Source organism: Salvia hispanica, chromosome 6 (genome assembly GCF_029641045.1).
Source record: "Salvia hispanica isolate PSC_SH4W2 chromosome 6, Shi_PSC_v1, whole genome shotgun sequence".
NCBI lineage: Eukaryota > Viridiplantae > Streptophyta > Magnoliopsida > Lamiales > Lamiaceae > Salvia > Salvia hispanica.
Genome location: NC_142697.1, coordinates 47,434,555 through 47,454,948, shown reverse-complemented (window position 1 = coordinate 47,454,948; position 20,394 = coordinate 47,434,555). Strand labels below are relative to the sequence as shown.

Genomic DNA, 20,394 nt, shown 5'->3' with positions numbered 1-20,394 from the left:
TAAGTTAAGAGGTCCTTTATTAAGTGACGTCTCATTACACTTAAAATTCTAACTTAATTACATAAAAAAATCAATCTCAAATTTACGGCCTAAAATGAAAAGTGCGAGTAGCATGGGATGGAGGGAGTAATAGGTTGATAGGTCCCACCTTCCACTAATTCATTCCACTCACATTTCATTTGGGATTCTATTTTATAGACTACTCTAGCATTTCATCGAATTATCCTCGCGTAAATCAAAATCTGGGCATTTAGCGTTTCAGAATCGGGGAATGAATATTTCATCAAATTTTTCATCAACACTCGATTTCGATATACATACTGGAAATTGACGACTGTAACATGTGCTCATTAATGTAGAAGGTATATATTGTCTGACTTAAACAAGATGCATTGTTCCTTTATCACTTCAAAAACTCAATGTGTAGTATCAAAGCAATTCCAAATATGCAAAATGAGAAATGAAAAATTGATCTGATTAATTTTACATGGAAATAATTAAGAAAAAAGAAGAGCGATCAATACACATTAACACTAGAAATTAGACACAACAACTTCAAAATTGGAACTTGCCAGCCTCTCCAAGGCTTTATCTTTCTTCTCGACTAGAGCACGAACATGAAGGTCGAGTTGGTCCCCGTGTAAATCCTCTTGCTCCTTCAATATCTCTTTAGCTGATAACACCAATAATCCATTGCAATGATCCACTACAATTGATCTGAGTGTTGGTATTTCTCCAATTTCTGAAGGAATCTCCTTCAATTTTTTCATATTAAAAAAATGAAGCTTCTGAAGAAATGGAAAATGGGAGCTCTCTGACACTGTCCACTTTTCTAGATCTTGACAACTGAACAATCTTAGTGACCTGAGGCTGGGGAATTGGCCTTCAACTGTTTCCCATTCGCCTTTTTTGAAGCGACCGAACATTAATGTGAGCTTGTGAAGAAGTGGTAAGGCCCCTATCAATGGCAATATGTCTTCCCACTCAAAACCAATTGGGAAATAGAGTTCCAACTCCTTAAGGGAGTCTGGGAAGCTCATCTTCTGAACATACCTTCCGTTATTGGTGGAGTCGACGTACAACCTCAAGGATTCAAGTTTAGTAAGACACTGAAGACAGCTGAGATAGTTCATTCCCTCAATTACTTCCATATCATAAATTATGTCTAATTTCCTGATATTGGGAATTCTTTGAACAACGTCTTCACTCTAAATGCTTCATGACAATAATATCATCGTCAGCGCTCGGGGGAGCTCGGAGATGCATCGTTCCATAATATAACTCGACATGCCTAAGTTTAAGCATTTTCCAGATATCAATTCGTCCCATAGAAACATCCTCACAATATATGATTAGTGTATGGAGATTCCAGTGCAATCTGATTGAAGTTTGCACATGCTGAAGAGCTTTCGGAAAAGCAAGGTATCGTGAATTCACAGGTTTTGGGGTATTTCTCTTTGTACAAAGTCCATGTGCATGCAGTGTCCTCAGAAATCTAGATTTTGGCAATTCTAGAACACTAATATCGTCACACCATAGTAAACAAGAACGAACATGTGACATGGATTCAAAGGCATTGCGGATTTTTTCCATAGAAGTACTTCTTGGAATAAAAATCCGGTGTTGCCTAATTACGCCTACAGGACTTTCTTCTCTCAAAACATGAAAAAATCTCTGTTTTTGAGCTTCTTTCATTGATAAATCTCTTAGTAAATCATGAATTTTGCAGGATTTTACATTCCCAAGTAACCCCAACTCATGAACTAAAATGAGATTCCTATCAACTAGCTCCTGCAAGTACTCTTTTGCAATTTTTGTCGAGCTTTTGTTGTCTAATGGTTTAAGAAACCCTTCAGACTCCCATAGCTTGACAATTGTTGAAACCCTAAGCACATTGTCTTCCTCAAACACTCCCATGTACAGAAAACATGGCTTTAGATAGGCAGGTAAATGATTATAACTTAGTTTCAATATTCTCAAGCAATAATCATCATTCTCCGAATTCACTATTGAGCTTAAGTTTTCCTTTATGTGCTCCCAATATTCTAGTGTAGGTTCGGATTTAGCCATTAGACCCCCTAAGACAACAATCGCCAAAGGAAGTCCATTACACTTTTTCACAATTTTCTTTCCAATGCTCTTGAGTTGAGTCGGAAAACTTTGTTCCCCAAATACAGTTTTGGAGAACAAAGTCCAACTACTAGCCTCATCTAGAAACCCCATCTTAAAAACTCCATAGGAATCAGTTAAGTAGGCAGCCAAGTTGGACGTCCTAGTTGTTACCACTATTCGACTACCCTCACTGCAACCAGGAAACGAAAATTTCAACCTATCCCACACATCTATGCTCCACATATCATCCAATATAACGAGATACCTCCTACCCCATAAGCGTTTGTGTAATTCTATCTCCAATTCTTTCTCATCCATACTACTTGAGGACCCTCCTGCTTGAGAGAGAACTTGCCTAAGAGTTTCTACTATATTATAATCTTGAGAAATGGTGGCCCACACACATATATCAAAATGATCCTTGATAAACTTGTGTTCAAACGCACCTTTTGCAAGAGTAGTTTTGCCGATGCCACCCATCCCCTCGATAAGGATGATTTGGAGATTGGTGTTTCCATCGGTAAGCCTATGCAGGAGTTGATGAAGCACATCATCAAACCCTACCATGATAGAGCTCTTCTCAGTGGAAGAGCTGGATCGTAAATCCGCCACGTTCCTCTGGTGCACTACCTTTTCCCTTGTTATTCCAGTCACCTCTTTTTTTATCATTTCCACTTCTTCAATCACATCTTGCAGATCCTGATAGAAGTGGATGCAACTGATTTGTTCAGCACCACCACCGCCATCATCATCACCACCATCGTCATCACCACCACCACCACTAGCACCATCCTCAGTTGCTGCCGCCGAAAGGTGAATAGTGTCGATGATATATGACTCGATCACATCTTCGGCTGCTTGAGCTGTATCTACAATTTGCATCTCCAACGGATCTGCTTTGTCGCTGTATGCATAAGGAGAGTTATAGCTTTCGAGAAATTCCTGCAAAAACACAAGTTTTTCAGTGAGAGATTCAACTTGTTGTTTATCGAGAAAAATTGGAGGGGATGGATGAGTTTCAATATCATCTATGACTTTCATAAGAGAAATCAGAGCTGCATAAGCCGCCATAAATTCTAATAGACTGAATTGAGAATGTTGTGAATGAAAATAAGATTAAATTGCAGAGATGAAGAAGACTAATATGGTAGAATTATTTTGAAGATATCTTAAAATACAACTATTAACTTTTTAATTAAAGAATGACCCTACATAGCAATTATGCATGATTCTTTTCAGCTGCTTTCCATTGTCTAAACGACACAACTGACAGCGCTCTCCACCCACAATTTCCCTTTTGCTAAAGAACAAATAAACATACAGCAACTTGCTTTTGTGCATTTGAATAACAGTCAAATAGTGTTTAATATTTGAAATATCAAATGCCACTTCAACGTCCTTTTTGAAATTGAATTTTAGCCCTTCAAAAATAGAATATTGAGTTTTTTGTTCTCACAAATAGTAGTAAAATTATTAGCCAATAAATCCATGTGAAATGGACTCCTATTTGGAAGGTAAATCTGATGCCCTTCCGTATTAAATACTCTCCCTTCCCCCAATAATTGTCCAATTTGATTTCGACACGGATTTTAAAAAACTGAAAAAAAAGTGAGTTGCAAAAGGTACTGAAATATGAGTCCCACTTTTATATATTAGTTTTATAATAAAATATGAGTGAAATTGGTTAGTGGAATGTAAACGAAAATGACAATAGAGGAAAGTAGCAAAAGAACTTCATTGTGCAAGTTTTGAATTGCATTTCTGATATGATTTTTCAAATGATCAACAAGTTACAAAATAAGCTATATATATAGTCACCTAATGCAACTGACAGAACGTGCAATGGGTCCATCATCCTTTCTTCTAACAACCATTTCAACCACGTTGTTAGTGGCCCAACAGAGCAGCTTTCCAATTCATGAGCTGAGGTGGAACTGCTTTGGTTTCCTTATCTTCACGATCAATATCCACACGTGCCACATTACATCCATATTTTTCGCTCGAGCTCGTTTCTTCATTCATCAAGTCGTGAGTAGTTTCAAGCCTGCTTACCATTTATAGTGAAACTGAAAGTGGACACTTAATGGAGACCGACAAAAATGACAAAAGTGGATAATTAATAGGGGATAGAAGAGTACGTTCCTTTTGATCGCGAGATGTAAGAAAGAGAATAAAAGTTAAAGAAAGATTAAGTAAGAAAAATAGAAAAATTAAAGAGGGTAAATGGAGAAAAAAAATGTACTCCTACCAAGAAATTAAATATATTGATTTCTGTATAAAAATAAAGTCACTAAATAAAATACACATCGATTCCAAATAGTATCATCTAATCTTTTATTTGTGACTAAAAAAATGTTTATCATCTTAGCTGTCGGCAATAATTTGCAATGGTGAAAAAACCAGTCACGCGCGCAACGTTTGTCACAATTATTGAGGAGACATAATAATTAAAGTGTTAATAATAAAATATTATTTCATCAATCTTCACCCAAACATTCTCACAAAGAACCAAAGAGTGAGTAGTTTATGGAATTTGTTTTTGGGTAAAACTGAACTGCAAATTTATAACCACTCTCCCATGCTATTTGTATTAATTTTATTTTGTTTTAAACTATATATATTTTTCTCTTTTAATTAAAATTAAGGTATTTATTTAAGATATTAGAATTAATTAAATTTTCTCTTAATATTACATTTAATATACTAATTACTCAATTCTTAATTTACGATCCAAAGAGAAAAGTGCGAATAGTAGAGGGAATACTTCAATAAATACTTTGGATCATATTCTAAATTAAATCATCTCTTAGTATTCAAGAGAGACAAAGACAATACCACAAAAGAAGTCTACTTTGTTGAAGCATCATAAGTTCAAAGTCATGAAATTGGGCTTAAGGCCCAAAGAATAAAAATTAGACACCCAAATCAATAGTCCATAAATCCAAGGTCATGTAAAATTCCATTATGTAGAGGCATTTAAAAATCCTAAGGCCGGAATTTACCTGTGCCGGAATTTAAAAAGCTTTCATATTCTTAAATGAAATTAACAATTTGCAGACAACTATTCCCCCCGTCCCCGATTGATTATCACTCTTTTCCAGTTCGATCTATCCTTCAATAATTGTCACACTTCAATTTTACATATTCCACTATCTCACTTCACTCACATTTTTATTATAAAACCAATATAAAAATATGAGTCTCACGTTCCAGTAATTTTTTCAACCAACTTTTCTTTATATATCTTAAAACCCATGCCAAGTTAAAGAGTGACAATTAAGCAGGGATGGAAGAAGCACTTACTACATTAAGCAAAATGAGAAATAAAAATTGATCCATTAAGTTTACAATGACATATCAACTTGCAAGTCGCAAGAAACGAAAGAGAGAAGAGCGATCACACTATTCACCAAACACACTAACTTTAAAGTTGGAGCTTGCTAACATCTTCAAGGCTCTATCTTTCTTCATAACTGTAACGCTTACTCGAAGGTCCGGTTGGTCTCCGTATAAATCCTCTTGCTCCTCCAATATCCGCTTAGCCGACAACACTGCCGATTCACTGCAACTGTGCAATTTAATTGACCTGAGTTTGGGTATTTCTCCCATTTCTAAAGGGATCTCCTCCAATCCATCTAAATACAAAAGATGAAGCTCCTCAAGAAGTGGAAAGTGGGAGCTCTCTAACACCGTCCATTTCTCAAAATCACGACATTCCCACAATGTTAGTGACTTGAGACTGAGGAACTGGCCTTCAACTGTTTCCCACTCGCGCGTTCTGAAGCGACCATCGTATAATCTGAGCTTCTGAAGAAGTGGTAACGAACCTATCGTTGGCATTACGTCTTCCAACTCAAAGCTACTCAGTAGAGAGAGAGTCAACTTCTTAAGAGAGAGCGGGAAACTCATCTTCAGCACATAGTTTCTATCCTTGAGGGAGTAGATCCACAGCCTCAAGGATTCCAGTTTACTAAGACAATGAAGATAGCTCAGATAGTTCACTCTCTCAAGTAGTTCCACACTGTAATTCACATCCAATTTCTCGATATTGGGAATTCTTTTAACGACATCTTCACTTAAACTGAAATCATCCATTCCCTTCAGTGTCTCTAGATTCTCCATGATAGTAATATCCTTGTTGATGCTCGGAGGATTCGGGAGATACAAATTCCGGTTCGGGAATTCGACATGCCTAAGCTTATGCATTCTCCAAAATTCAATTGGTGCAATAAAATCTTTCTCACAACAAATAATTAGTGTACTTAGATTCCAAAGCAGATTGATTGAAGGAATCACGGACTCCCAATTAGCTTTAAGAGCCAGGCATCGTGAATTCACCAAACGAAACACTTTTTCAAGGGAATACAAGTTTTCAAACCCTATATATTTGCTATCATATGAAAATAGTGTCCGAAGGAATCTAGAATTTGGCAATTCTTGAACTTCATATTTATGACGTACATAAGACCGAGCATGTGACATAAACTCTAAGGCATTGCTAACTTTTTCCTTTGAAGTGCTTCTCGGGATAACAATGCGGTGTTGTCCAATTACTCCTTGAGGACTCTGTTCCCTCGATACATAAAAAAACCCTTGTTTTTATGCTTCTTTCATCGATAGATCTCTTAGTAAATCATGAATCTTGAAGTGTTTTATATTTCCAAGTATCCCCAACTCATGAACTACTATGAGATTCCTATCAACTAGCTCTTTTAAGTACTCTTTCGCAGTAGTTGTCAAGCTTTTATTGTCTATTGGTTTAAGAAATCCTTCAGAAACCCATAGCTCCAAGATTGTAGAAGCTCTAATCACACTGTCTTCTTCAAACACTCCCATATACAAAAAACAAGGCTTTAGATAGGCGGGCAATTGATTATAGCTGAGTTTCAATATCCTCGAGCAGTAATCATCATTCTCTGAATTCACTATTGAACTAAAGTTTTCCTCTACATTCTCCCAATATTTTAGTGAAACTTCAGATTTTGCCATTAGGCCCCCGTCACAACAATTGCCAAAGGAAGTCCATTACACTTTTCCACAATTTTCCTTCCAATACTCTCGAGTTGAGTAGGAAAACCTCTCCCCCCAAATACAGTTTTGGAAAACAAAGTCCAACTACTAACCTTACCTAGAAATTTCATTTCAAAGATGGTGTTGGAATTTTTCAAGTGGGCACCCAAATTTGATATCCTAGTTGTTACTATTATTCGACTCCCATTATTGTGTTCGGGAAAGAAAAACTTCATCTTATCCCATACTTCTATGCTCCACAAATCATCCATTATAACAAGATATCTCCTACCCGATAAAGATTTGTGTAGTTTTTCTCCCAAGTCCTCTTCACTCTCATTGCTCATGCTTACTCTTACTTGAGAGAGAACTTGCCTAAGTGTTTCTATTATATTATACTCTTGAGAAATGGTGGCCCACACACAAATATCAAAACGCTCTTTAATAAGCTTGTGTTCAAACGCACCTTTTGCCAGAGTGGTTTTTCCGATTCCACCCATCCCTACAATAGGAATGATTTGGCGATTGGTGTTTCCATCCGTAAGCCTATCCAGGAGTCGAAGAAGCACATCATCAAACCCTACCATGATAGGAGTGGAACTACTAGATCTTAAAGCAGCATCATCAGAAACCAACTTCCTCTCCTTCTCTTCCTTCGCCCTCAATGTCCCGGTCACCTCTTGCTTGATCAAATCCATTTCAACTATCACATTTTGCAGATCTTGATAGAAATGGATGCATCTGATTTGTTCATCACCACCATCATCATCATCAGTTGCTGCTGCAGAATGCTGAATGGTGTCAATTGTATATGACTCGATCACATCTTCGGCCACATGACTTGCATCTGCAATGCAAATTAGGGGTGAGTTACAGCCGAATTTATTTCGGTTATAACCGAACTTTTAGAAAAAAAGAAATCAGATTTTATTGAAAATGCCACAGTCAACAATTAATAAATCCTAGTCAAATACCTAGATCATTTCTAATCAACGGCCGTATTTAAATGGTAAAGTAAGAGAGAATAATGTAGACATGCAAGACTCAGCTTTTCTACATTATTATCCCTTTTACTTTACCACTTCTCCACTTTAACTATTATTTTTATAATTTGAGTGTAGAAAAGTCAAAGTGACTTCTAATGCGGGACGTATGTAATACTATTTTTAAAATATCATAGCAATCCACGGTCAATCCTAAGTTTATGACGTTTGGATATGAATTTATCAAAAATATAAATTGAATAGATCCTAATAAAATGGATCCAGATCGGTCCATATTCCATGGTATCTTTCCTAGATGAGTCCTGAATACTAAATTATTTGTGTGATTTGATTTTAAAAGGAACAGAACTATAATTTATTAGAATATAATTTTATTCTCAAACTAGAACATGTAGTACAAAATTTGGTTTCATTACAATCAATAAAATCCTGTCACAATTTGCAATATCAATAAAGTAATTAGTAATTTATTGCCAATATGAGAAAATACTATAAACTTCAGAAAACACACTAAATGAAAAAAAAAAAACATTTTAAAAAAATCTACTCACTCGTAATGCGAATCTCCAACGGATCTGCTTCGCTGCTGTATGCGTAGGGTGATTTGTAATCTTCAAGAAATTCCTGCAAGAAGGTTACTATTTTTGTGAGAGATTCCACTTGTTGCTTGTCGAGACAAATCGGAGGGGAAGGACGAGTTTCAATATCATCTATGATATGCATAAGAGAAATCAGAGCTGCGTAAGCCGCCATCTTAATTCTTTGAAAGTTAATGCATGAATTCAAATGATTAGACAAATATATCAAGATGAATTTGGTATTTTGACGCAACAATTAAAACTTTGTACTACTTTTTATGAGATAGAAGAAAGAAAGAAAGAGGAAGAAGTTTTGAAGTGTGAAGTAGAATATAATGAGAGTATTAAAAAAGACGGAATGTAATCTTAATTTTTTTGAAATTAGTTCTTAATTACAAATTCGGAAAGTCATTAAGTCAACTCTCTATTTTGACAGGCTGGTTTGATAAAATATAGCCAAGACTAGACCAATTGTATAAGAATATCTCCAAGGGAAAAGATAAAAGAAGAGGTAAACTAATATAACTACCATATTTACTTTTTATTCATGAAAAATCATTTTCCAAGAGGAGAGGTATTTGAGAAGGTATTATACCTTTTTTTCATTTGATAAAATATAGCCACGACTAGACCAATTATTGTATAATTAGGACATCTGGCTCAACTTCAGTTAAATATTTAAAATAAATACTCTCTATATTATCACAACATTAACAAATTAACAAGAATTCAAATCTACCACTATCTCCGAATCTATACCCCAAGAAGTGGGCTTCTTCACATATCAATTCTTTCAAAGCCCATAAATAGGCCCGAATATGTGGCCTGCACTTGACTTTATAGTTTTAGGCCTAATTTACCTTAGTTGCACAATAATCATGTCTTATTTAACATATTCTTTTAGTTTAATTATTTTAATTGAGTTTAGAAGAAGTGTCACAGGTGTTGAAGCATAGTTTTATCACCCTTGCATTGAGTAAAAAATAGAATATACTAGTGATTTTGTCAATTCTATCTCAAATTTCCATCTAAATTTATAGTAATCTAAATTATACTTGTTCCTAACCATTCTCTTGCATACATGAATTAGTTACATTACAAATTCTCCAAATTCGTTTTACCAAAATTATTACACTTATAAAAGTATATACAACATATTCGACTTAATTTCATAATTGTTTGTTTGGGTTATAATTCTTGAGTTTTTATTTTTTATTTTTGCAAAATAACCTATATACGCTGGAATTAATAAAGTTTTCATAATCTTAATTGAATTAACAAATTTTTGAAATATTATGCGGGAGCAATTCCAAATTTGCAAGATGAGAAATGAAAATTGATCTGATTAAGTTTACAAGGAAATACTAAACACTTGAGGCACAGAAGGAATGAGAAGGCTTCACTAAAATTATGGAGGGAAGAATACAAAGAAAGGAAGAGCAATCAATACACATTAACACTAGAAAGGTAACACTACAACTTCAAAATTGGAACTTGCCAGCCTCTGCAACGCTTTATCTTTCTCCTCGACTACAGCACGAACATGAAGGTCTAGTTGGTCTCCGTGTAAATCCTCTTGCTCCTTCAATAACTGTTTAGCTGACAACACCAATAATTCATTGCAACGATCCACTTCAATTGATCTCAGTGTTGGTATTTCTCCAATTTCTGAAGGAATCTCCTTCAAGTTTTTCATTCCACAAAGACGAAGCTGCTGAAGAAATGGAAAATGGGAGCTCTCTGACACTGTCCAGTTTTCTAGATCTCGACAACTGAACAAGCTTAGTGACCTGAGGCTGGGGAATTGGCCTTCAACTGTTTCCCACTCGCCTTTTTTGAAGCGACCGGAAATTAATGTGAGCTCGTGAAGAAGTGGCAAGGCCCCTATCACTGGCAGTATGTCTTCCCACTCAAAACCGATTGGGAAATCGAGTTGTAACTCCTTAAGGGAGTCTGGGAAGTTCATCTTCTGAACATACCTTCCGTTATTGGTGGAGTAGACGAACAACCGCAAGGATTCAAGCTTAGTAAGACACTGAAGACAGCTGAGATAGTTCACTTCCTCAATTACTTCCATATCATAAGTTATGGCTAAGTTCTTGATATTGGGAATTCTTTGAACAACATCCTCACTCAAATTGAGATTCTTCACTCCTATGAGTGCCTCTAGATGCTTCATGACAATAATATCATCGTCAGCGCTCGGGGGAGCTCGGAGATGCATCGTTCGATAATAGAACTCGACATGCCTAAGTTTAAGCATTTTCCAGATATCAATTCGTCCCATAGAATCACCCTCACAAATAATGAATAGTGTATGCAGATTCCAGAGGAATTTGATTGAAGTTTGCACATGAAAAGGAACATTTCGAAAAGCAAGGTATCGTGAGTTCACAGGTGTTGGGGTATTTCTCTTTGGATAAAGTCTATATGCATGTAGTGTCCTCAGAAATCTAGATTTTGGCAATTCTAGATCACTAATAAACTCACACCATAGTAAACAAGAACGAACATGTGACATGGATTCAAAGGCATTGAGGATTTTTTCCTTAGAAGTACTTCTTGGAATAACAATCCGGTGTTGCCTAATTACGCCTACAGGACTTTCTTTTCTCAAAACATAAAAAAACCTTTGTTTTTGAGCTTCTTTCATTGATAAATCTCTTATTAAATCATGAATTTTGCAGGATTTTACATTCCCAAGTAACCCCAACTCATGAACTAAAATGAGATTCCTATCAACTAGCTCCTGCAAGTACTCCTTTGCAATTGTTTTCAAGCTTTTGTTGTCTAATGGTTTAAGAAACCCTTCAGAATCCCATAGCTTGACAATTTCCGAAGCACTAAGCACATCGTCTTCCTCAAACACTCCCATGTACAGAAAACATGGCTTTAGATAGACAGGCAAATAATTATAACTTAGTTTCAATATTGTCAAGCAATAATCATCATTCTCCGAATTCACTATTGAGCTTATGTTTTCCTTTATGTGCTCCCAATATTCTACTGTAGGTTCGGATTTAGCCATTAGACCCCCTATCACAGCAATCGCCAAAGGAAGTCCCTTACACTTTTCCACAATTTTCTTTCCAATACTCTTGAGTTGAGTAGGGAAACCTTGTTCCCCAAATACAGTTTTGGAGAACAAAGTCCAACTACTAGCCTCATCTAGAAACCCCATCTTAAAAACTCCATAGGAATCAGTTAAGTAAGCAGCTAAGTTGGACATCCTAGTTGTTACCACTATTCGACTACCCTCACTGCAACCAGGAAACGAAAATTTCAACCTATCCCACACATCTATGGTCCACATATCATCCAATATAATGAGATACCTCCTACCCCATAAACACTTGTGTAATTTTACTTCCAATTCTTTCTCATCCATACTACTCGAGGACCCTCCTGCTCGAGAGAGAACTTGCCTAAGAGTTTCTACTATATCATAATCTTGAGAAATTGTAGCCCACACACATATATCAAAATGATCCTTGATAAACTTGTGTTCAAACGCACCTTTTGCAAGAGTAGTTTTGCCGATGCCGCCCATCCCTACGATAGGGATGATTTGGAGCTTGGTGTTTCCATCGGTAAGCTTATGCAGGAGTTGATGAAGCACATCATCAAACCCTACCATGTTAGAGCTCTTCTCAGTGGAACTGCTGGATCTTAAATTCGCCACGTTCCTTTGGTGCACTACCCTTTCCCTTGTTATTCCAGTCACCTCTTTTCTGATATTATCCACTTCTTCAATCACATTTTGCAGATCATGATAGAAGTGGATGCAACTGATTTGTTCACCATCACCATCACCACCACCATCACCACCACCATCATCATCACTAGCACCATCGTCAGTTGCTGCCGCAGAAAGGTGAATAGTGTCAATGATATATGACTCGATCACATCTTCAGCCGCTTGAGCTGCATCTAAAATGCGCATCTCCAACGGATCTGCTTCATCGCTGTATGCATAAGGAGAACTACAGCTTTCGAGAAATTCCTGCAAAAACACAAGTTTTTCAGTGAGAGATTCAACTTGTTGTTTATCGAGGAAAATTGGAGGGGATGGATGAGTTTCAATATCATCTATGACTTTCATAAGAGAAATCAGAGATGCATAAGCCGCCATGAATGCTAACAGACTGATTAGATGAATGGTGTGAATGAAAATAAGATTAAAGCAGTGATGAAGAAGACTAATACGATAGAATTATTTTGAAGATATCTTAAAATACTATTAATAACTTTTTAATTAAAGAATGACCCTACATAGCAATTATGCATGATTCTTTTCTGCTGCATTCCATTGTCTAAACGACACAACTGACAGCTCCCCACCCACAATTTCCCTTTTGCTAAGGACAAATAAACATAAAATTAAAGCAACTTGCATTTTTGCTTTTGAGTAACGATCACATATTTGAAATATAAAATGCCAGAATTTTAGTCCTTAAAAAATAGTAGAATATTGAGTTTTTTGTTCTCACAAATAGTAGTAAAATTATTAGCCAAAAAATCCATGTGAAATGGATTCCTATTTGGAAGGTAAATAAGATGCCCTTCCGTACTAACGTTTCTATTGATAACGACGGTAAATCGAAAAATAAAGTGCTAAGAAATTAAATATATTGACCCTTGTATAAACAATATAGTCCATAAATAAAATACAATTCGATTTCAAAATTTCATCTAATAATTTATTTGTGACTAAAAAATGTTTATCATCTTAGCAGTCGGCAATAATTTGCAAAGGTGAAATAATCACCCAAACAGTCTCACAAGAGACAAAGGGTGAATAGTTTATGGAATTTGTTTTTGGGTAAAACTGAACTGCAAATTTGGAATTAAGGTGTTTATTATTCTTTTTGGTGTAGGTTTTAAACTATTCATATTATTTCTCTTTTAAATAGGAATCAAGGTGTCTATTTAAGATAGTAGAATTCTTAAATTGCGACCAAAGAGAAAAGTGCAAATAGCACGAAATGGAGGGAATACTTCCATAAACATTTTGGATCATATTCTAAATTAAATCATCTCTTATTATTCAAGAGATTTGTTGAAGCACATAAGTTCAAAGTCATAAAATTGAGCTTTAGGCCCAAAGAATAAAAATTAGTCACCCAAATCAATAGTCCATAAATCCAAGGTCATGCTAAATTCCATCAATTTCTAGGCCCAAACAAGGCGGACCAAATAATTTTTTTTTGGCCCATTCAACATGAAAAAGCGTCAATTCTTTGCCCTTGTTACCACTGAACACATTAGGGACATCAATTTAGCACATTAATTTTGATTACTGTTTATATTTTTTCAAACATTGCTATCTCATAAATAATTATATTTAGATCTCGTTATTTTGTACGTAAAATGGATCTAAATAAATGTTGAATAATGTAAGATAGCCCAAATTTGTGACAATTTTAGGTGGGGATGCTGAAAGACCATATGCGGCTTGATTGTTCTTAGAGATTATTTTTGAGCCTTTTCTGCACAACTTAGGTGGAAGGCAAAGAAGGCCTCGTTCCCGGGGGTTTTCAATGGTTTTTTACCACGGTTCCCTAGGTTAATCTCGGTTTTGGGAAAAACTTGATGGTTAATTGCCTGATTACAGTTCTGAAAATTTTAGTGTAGCTCACTCTTTTTTTTGAAATTAAATGGTGAACATGGATTTGAAAGCACACCACCAGTTTTGTGATTTAAAGCTACTTAATGTTATGAGGTTTCACTTGTCAAATCGTCAAACTCAATTGCTTACCTTTCTCAAGAATTTGGTGCAAATTCTTGTGAAGACTTGATAGTTATTGAATTGTTCATTATGGGGTTCTATTTCTGTGGCAGGAGAGCCAGTGTAGTCCGACGGTTGATGAACTGACATCCGCAAAGTGGACTGATAGGCTAGCATTCGTCACCATTTTGGAGTCACATTTCATGCTATATTGTTGAAAATTTGCATATAAAGATGCATGTTTTGGTAGGAAATGAATGGAGTGGCCCGACGAGAATGCTAATGGAATGGATTCTAGATTACATGCAAAAGTAGAGGCAAATTGGATACAAATTCAGTATTTGGAGAAGGAATGAATCCACAAGACACAAACTGCCCAGTTTGATGGATTGGCCAGTGTTTGAGCAATGCTGACAGCTCTTCAAAGTCGCATTTCAAAGTTAAATTGACGAGTCTTTGTGCTACCAATGGCCACAAGAGACACTTTTGCAGGCAAAAGAAGCCAACTACCATCATGGGGAGTGGAGAAGCCTTCCACATCAGATTGGTTGGAAGCCTTCCACGAAAGTAACCACGAAATCTACCATTATCAAAGTAGCCAATTTGAAATGGAATTCTATTTTATACGTGACTCTAGCATTTTCATTGAACACCTGCTGATCATCTTTGCTTGTATGCGTTTAGCATTTCAGAATTCGATAATGAATATTTGATCAACACTCAACAATTGACAACTGTAACACGTGCTCAAGTAAATGTGACATAAACACGATGCATTTTTCCAATCTCGCAAAATGAGAAATGAAAATTGATCCGATTAAGTTTACACAGAAATATCAACCTGCAGCAACACAACAGAAACGAAAGAGAGAAGACTTAGGCTAATAATCAATCACTATAACTTCAAAGTTGGAACTTGCCAACCTCACCCGTTCTTTATCTTGCTCAAGAACTACAGCGGTTACCTTGAGGTCTAGTTGGTCTCCATATGTTTCCTCTTGCTCCTCTATTATCTCTTTAGCTGACAGCAAAACTGTTTCACTGCAACCATACAATTTAATTGATCTGAGTGTTGGTATCTCTCCAATTTCAGAAGGGATCTTCTTCAATCCATATATACCTCGAAGACGAAGCTCCTGAAGAAGTGGAAAGTGGGAGCTCTCTGACACTATCCAGTTTTCCAGATCATAACAGCCGTCCAGTGTTAGTGAGTTGAGGCTCGGGAATTGGTCTTCTATTGTTTCCCACTCGCCTGTTCTGAAGCGACCTCCATGTAATATGAGCTTCTGAAGAAGTGGTAACGAACCTATCATTGGCAGTATGTCTTCCCACTCAAAAACATTTTCTAGAAAGAGACTCGACTTCTTAAGGGATGGTGGGAAGCTCATCTTCAGCACAAACTTGGTTCGAACGTAGGGGATTTCAATCAGATTAAATGATTCCAGTTTAGTAAGACATTGAAGATAGCTGAGACGGTTCACTCTCTCAACTACTTCTGCACTATTCCTTAATTCAAATTTCAAATTCAATTTCTTGATATTCGGAATTCTTTTTACAACATCTTCACTTAAACTGAAATCCTTCACTCCTTTGAGCACCTCTAGATTCTCCATGATAATAATATCATTGACGATGCTTGGAGGACTTGGGAGATGCAATCTCACAGTGTAGAAGCTGACATGCCTAAGTTTATGCATTTTCCAAATTTCAATTGGTGCAATAAAATCATCCAAACACTGAATCATTAGTGTATGCAGATTCCAAAGCAGATTGATTGAAGGAATCACATTCTTCCAAATAAAACTAAAAGCAAGGTATCGTGAATTCACCAAATGAGACACATTTTCAAGAGCATAGAAGTGTTTATATTGGGTATCATATGCATATAGTGTCCTCAGAAATCTAGAATTTGGAAATTTTGAAACTTCACGCTTATGATGCACATAAGACCGAGCATGTGACATAGAGTCCAACACATCACAAATTTTTTCCTTTGAAGTGCTTGCCGAAGTAACAATGCGGTGCTGATTAATTACACCTTGAGGACTCTGTTCCCTTAAGACATAAAAAAACCTATGTTTTAGAGCTTCTTTGATAGATAGATAATAAATCATGAATCTTGCATGATTTTACATTCCCAAGTAACCCAAACTTATGAACTAGAATGAGATTTCTATCGACTAGCTCCTTTAAGTACTCTTTCGCAATAGTTGTCAAGCTTGTGTTGCCTACTGGTTTAAGAAATCCTTCAGAATTCCATAGCTCCACAATTTCTGAAGCTCTAATCACTCGGTCTTCCTTAAACAATCCCATATAAAGAAAACAAGGCTTTAGATGGACAGGCAATTGATTATAGCCCAGTTTCAATATCCTCAAACAATAATCATTATTCTCTGAATTTACTTTTGAGCTTAAGTTTTCTTCTATGTACACCCAATATTCTAGTGTAGCATCTGATTTTGCCATTAAACCTCCTATTACAGCAATCGCCAAAGGAAGACCATTACACTTTTTCACAATTTTCTTGCCAATTTTTACAAGTTGAGTAGGAACACTTTGTTCTCCAAAGATAGTGACGGAGAATAAAGTCCAGCTACTAACCTCATCTAGAAATCCAATCTTGAAGATGTTATAGGAATTAGTCAAGTGGGCAGCCAAGTTCGACATCCTAGTTGTGACTAGTATTCGACTACCATTACCACAATCAGGAAAGGAAAATTTCAACTTATCCCACACATCTATACTCCACATATCATCCAATATAATGAGATACCTCCTACCCCATAAGAGTTTGTGTAATTCAACTACCAATTCTTTCTCATCCATACTGCTCGAGGACCCTCCTGCTCGAGAGAGAACTTCTCTAAGAGTTTCTACTATATTATAATGTTGGGAAATGGTAGTCCACACACAAATACCAAAACGCTCTTTAATAAGCTTGTGTTCGAACGCACCTTTTGCGAGAGTAGTTTTGCCGATTCCACCCATCCCTACTATGGGGATGATTTGGCGACTGATGTTTCCATCAGTTAGCCTATCCAAGAGTTGAAGAAGCACATCATCAAACCCTACCATGAAAGGGTTGTTCTCTGTGGAACTACTGGATCTTAAACCACCATCATCAGAACCCATGTTTCTCTGCTGAACTACCTTCTCCCTCGGAATCCCAGCCACCTCTTTCTTGAGCAAATCAAGTTCTTCTATCTCATTCTGCAGATCCTGATAGAAGTGGATGCAACTGATTTGTTCATCACCACCATCCTCAGTTGCTGCTGCTGCAAAGAGCTGGATAGTGTCGATTATATATGACTCGATCACATCTTCGGCTGTGTGAGCTGCATCAACAATGCGCATCTCCAACGGATCTGCTTCATCGTTGTATGCAAAAGGAGAGTCGTAGCTTTCGAGAAATTTCTGCAAAGAGACAAGTGTTTTAGTGAGAGATTCAACTTGTTGTTTATCAAGAGAAATTGGAGGGGATGGATGAGTTTCAAGGTCATCTATGACTTTCATAAGAGAAACCACAGCTGCATAAGCCGCCATCAAAGCTCAGAAAATTAGTTCAAACTGAGGAGATGAAAGAAGAAGAGAAATGTGATATTGTGGTAGAGAAATGGAATATGTGCTGCTTTTTGAAATCAAATGCGAAAATGAATTGAAGTTGTTGGACTATGAATTATCATACTCCCTCCGTCCCGTAGTATTAGACTCACTTCTTTTTGGCACATGATTTAAGGAATTGATATTTAAATAGTTAAATTGGAGAGAGTAAAGTATGAGAGAGGGAAAAAAGTAGGGGAGAGAAGGGAGAAAAAAGTAGGTAGAGAATAAAATAAAAGAGATGCTTTTTGCTAAAAAAGGAAATGAGTCTAATATATTGGGACATCCCAAAAGGGAAAGTTGGTCTAATACCCTGGGACGGAGGGAGTATACCGCTGTCACGTGGCTGCAATTGTTTTGTCACACCGTAAATAATACTTGGACCGTTCCATAGCAATGGAGTCGTTTTTTTTCGGCACGCGATTTAATAAAGATTAAGTTAAATGAGTTAAGTAAAAGAAGAATAAAGTATGAAATGAAAAAATAGAGAAAATAAAATAAGAAAGAGTAAAGTAAGTGAAAAAAATATGTTGACTTTTTATTATAAATAAAAATTACTCCACTACTATGAAACGTATTAAAATGACAAAATGACTCCACTACTATGAAACAGAGGGAGTAATACTCATTAAATATGAAACGTTTATTTATTAGCACGAGATTTTATTTATTTCTACTATTTTATAAGTTAATAAAAAGAGAATACAGTAAGAAAGATGTAAAAAGTAGAAATAATAGTATTTTCATTTTGAAAACGTTTCATTTTTAATAAGACTACGAAAAAAAATAACATTTCATTTTTAATAGGACAAAGAGAGTAATTTATACATACGGAGTACTACTTATTGAGTATGGAGTGTATCTTAATGAATTTAATTTTTTGTAGAGAATGAACTCAATTTGTTAGAAATAAATATCAATCAAAAATAAAAGTACACTCATTTTTATACATGAAAAGAATTAGAAAATTAAAAAATATGGAGACAAAGAGATTATTATATTTAATTTTGTTAAAATTATTTTATTACTCCATGAGTAAATTAATTAAAAAATCATAATTATAAATTTAAAATGTTGCTAACATAGAAAATCAAATTTAAAAATAATAAAAGTACGAATAAATAAATTAAATACTAAAGAATAAACTGAATTTAAAATAAAATTTTAAAATAATGATAGTACGAGCAAATAAGCAAATTAAATGAAGTATTAATAGAAGATGGAAGATAAAACGTACTCCCTCCGTTCCATAGTAGTGGAGGCGTTTATTTTCGGCACGGAGATTAAGAAAAGTTGTGTTAGGTGATAAAGAATAAAGTAGGAAATGAAAAAGGTAGAAAGATGTAGAGAGAATAAAGTAAGAGAGAGTAAAGCAGGTGGGAAGAAATGTGTTGACTTTTACCAAAAAAGGAAATGACTCTACTACTATGGAACGTACCAAAATGGCAAAATGAATCTAGTACTATGGAACGGAGGGAGTATTAGGTAAAAGTACAATAAATGAAAGGTAAAAAAAGAACGTGTAGGTCATCAGTAATAAATATCAATACAAATAAATATTGGAAAATAAACTCAAAATATGAGCAGTAAGAATGCGTATGAGATGATGAAGTAGTACTACTACGATCATAAATGAAGGCAAAGGACTAGTATTATTATTGCAAAAGGTTGAAATCCCTAACCCAAAGGCCATCAAATTCGACCGTATTATGAGGGGTGTTCATGTCAATTAGAGTGCGAAGTAATCCGCTAAGGGAGAGGATCGTAATCCACCGTCCTTCCAGAAAACCATCTACCAAGACTTCACATTTGTGCCGAGAAATATTGCAATTACACGGCAACATGGTAAGAATCAATCCTTAATTATATATTCTTATAAATCTGCCTGTGCAGAATCAACTACTCCCTCCGTTCTATAATAATAGAGTCATTTTGCTATTTTGTTACGTTCTATAATAATAAAGTCATTTTCTTTTTTAAGTAAAAATCAATACATTTTTTCACACCTACTTTACTCTCTCTTACTTTATTCTCTTTCATCTTGTAGGGATCAGATTAGTCTAGGTTCACTAATTACCGAGACCTCTTTGTTCTTGTACAAGAGAGCTCAGCCAAACTCTCACCCACGCGGCTGATTTTAACAAGTAATACAAACTAAGATCACTAGAATCTAGTTCTAACTATTACAAGACCTTGAAGCTACAGTTCCAACTTCAATTGCACTCAAATGTACCTGCACACTCAAGGAACACGTTAGTACAACTAAGAGAGATCCTCTCGGATCTAAACACAAGATATTAACTAAAACACCAAAGAGTAAGAACAAGATATCAGAGGATCTTGGCTCAGAACCCGCCACACG

General features: G+C 35.8%; 1 protein-coding gene and 3 pseudogenes across 1 annotated transcript; all 4 read right to left on the bottom strand.

Annotated features, from left to right (window-relative positions):
• Positions 1 to 445: 445 nt before the first annotated feature.
• Positions 446 to 3,269, bottom strand: LOC148924064 (putative late blight resistance protein homolog R1A-3; annotated as a pseudogene).
• A 2,160-nt stretch (positions 3,270 to 5,429) lies between these two features.
• Positions 5,430 to 8,879, bottom strand: LOC148924063 (putative late blight resistance protein homolog R1B-16; annotated as a pseudogene).
• A 1,207-nt stretch (positions 8,880 to 10,086) lies between these two features.
• LOC148924062 (putative late blight resistance protein homolog R1A-3) lies at positions 10,087 to 12,907 on the bottom strand. Its single transcript, XM_089060133.1, has one exon. The coding sequence runs from the start codon at positions 12,834 to 12,836 to the stop codon at positions 10,164 to 10,166; it is 2,673 nt and encodes an 890-aa protein (XP_088916259.1). The 5' UTR covers positions 12,837 to 12,907; the 3' UTR covers positions 10,087 to 10,163.
• A 2,252-nt stretch (positions 12,908 to 15,159) lies between these two features.
• LOC125207017 (putative late blight resistance protein homolog R1A-10) lies at positions 15,160 to 17,975 on the bottom strand (annotated as a pseudogene).
• Positions 17,976 to 20,394: the final 2,419 nt, after the last annotated feature.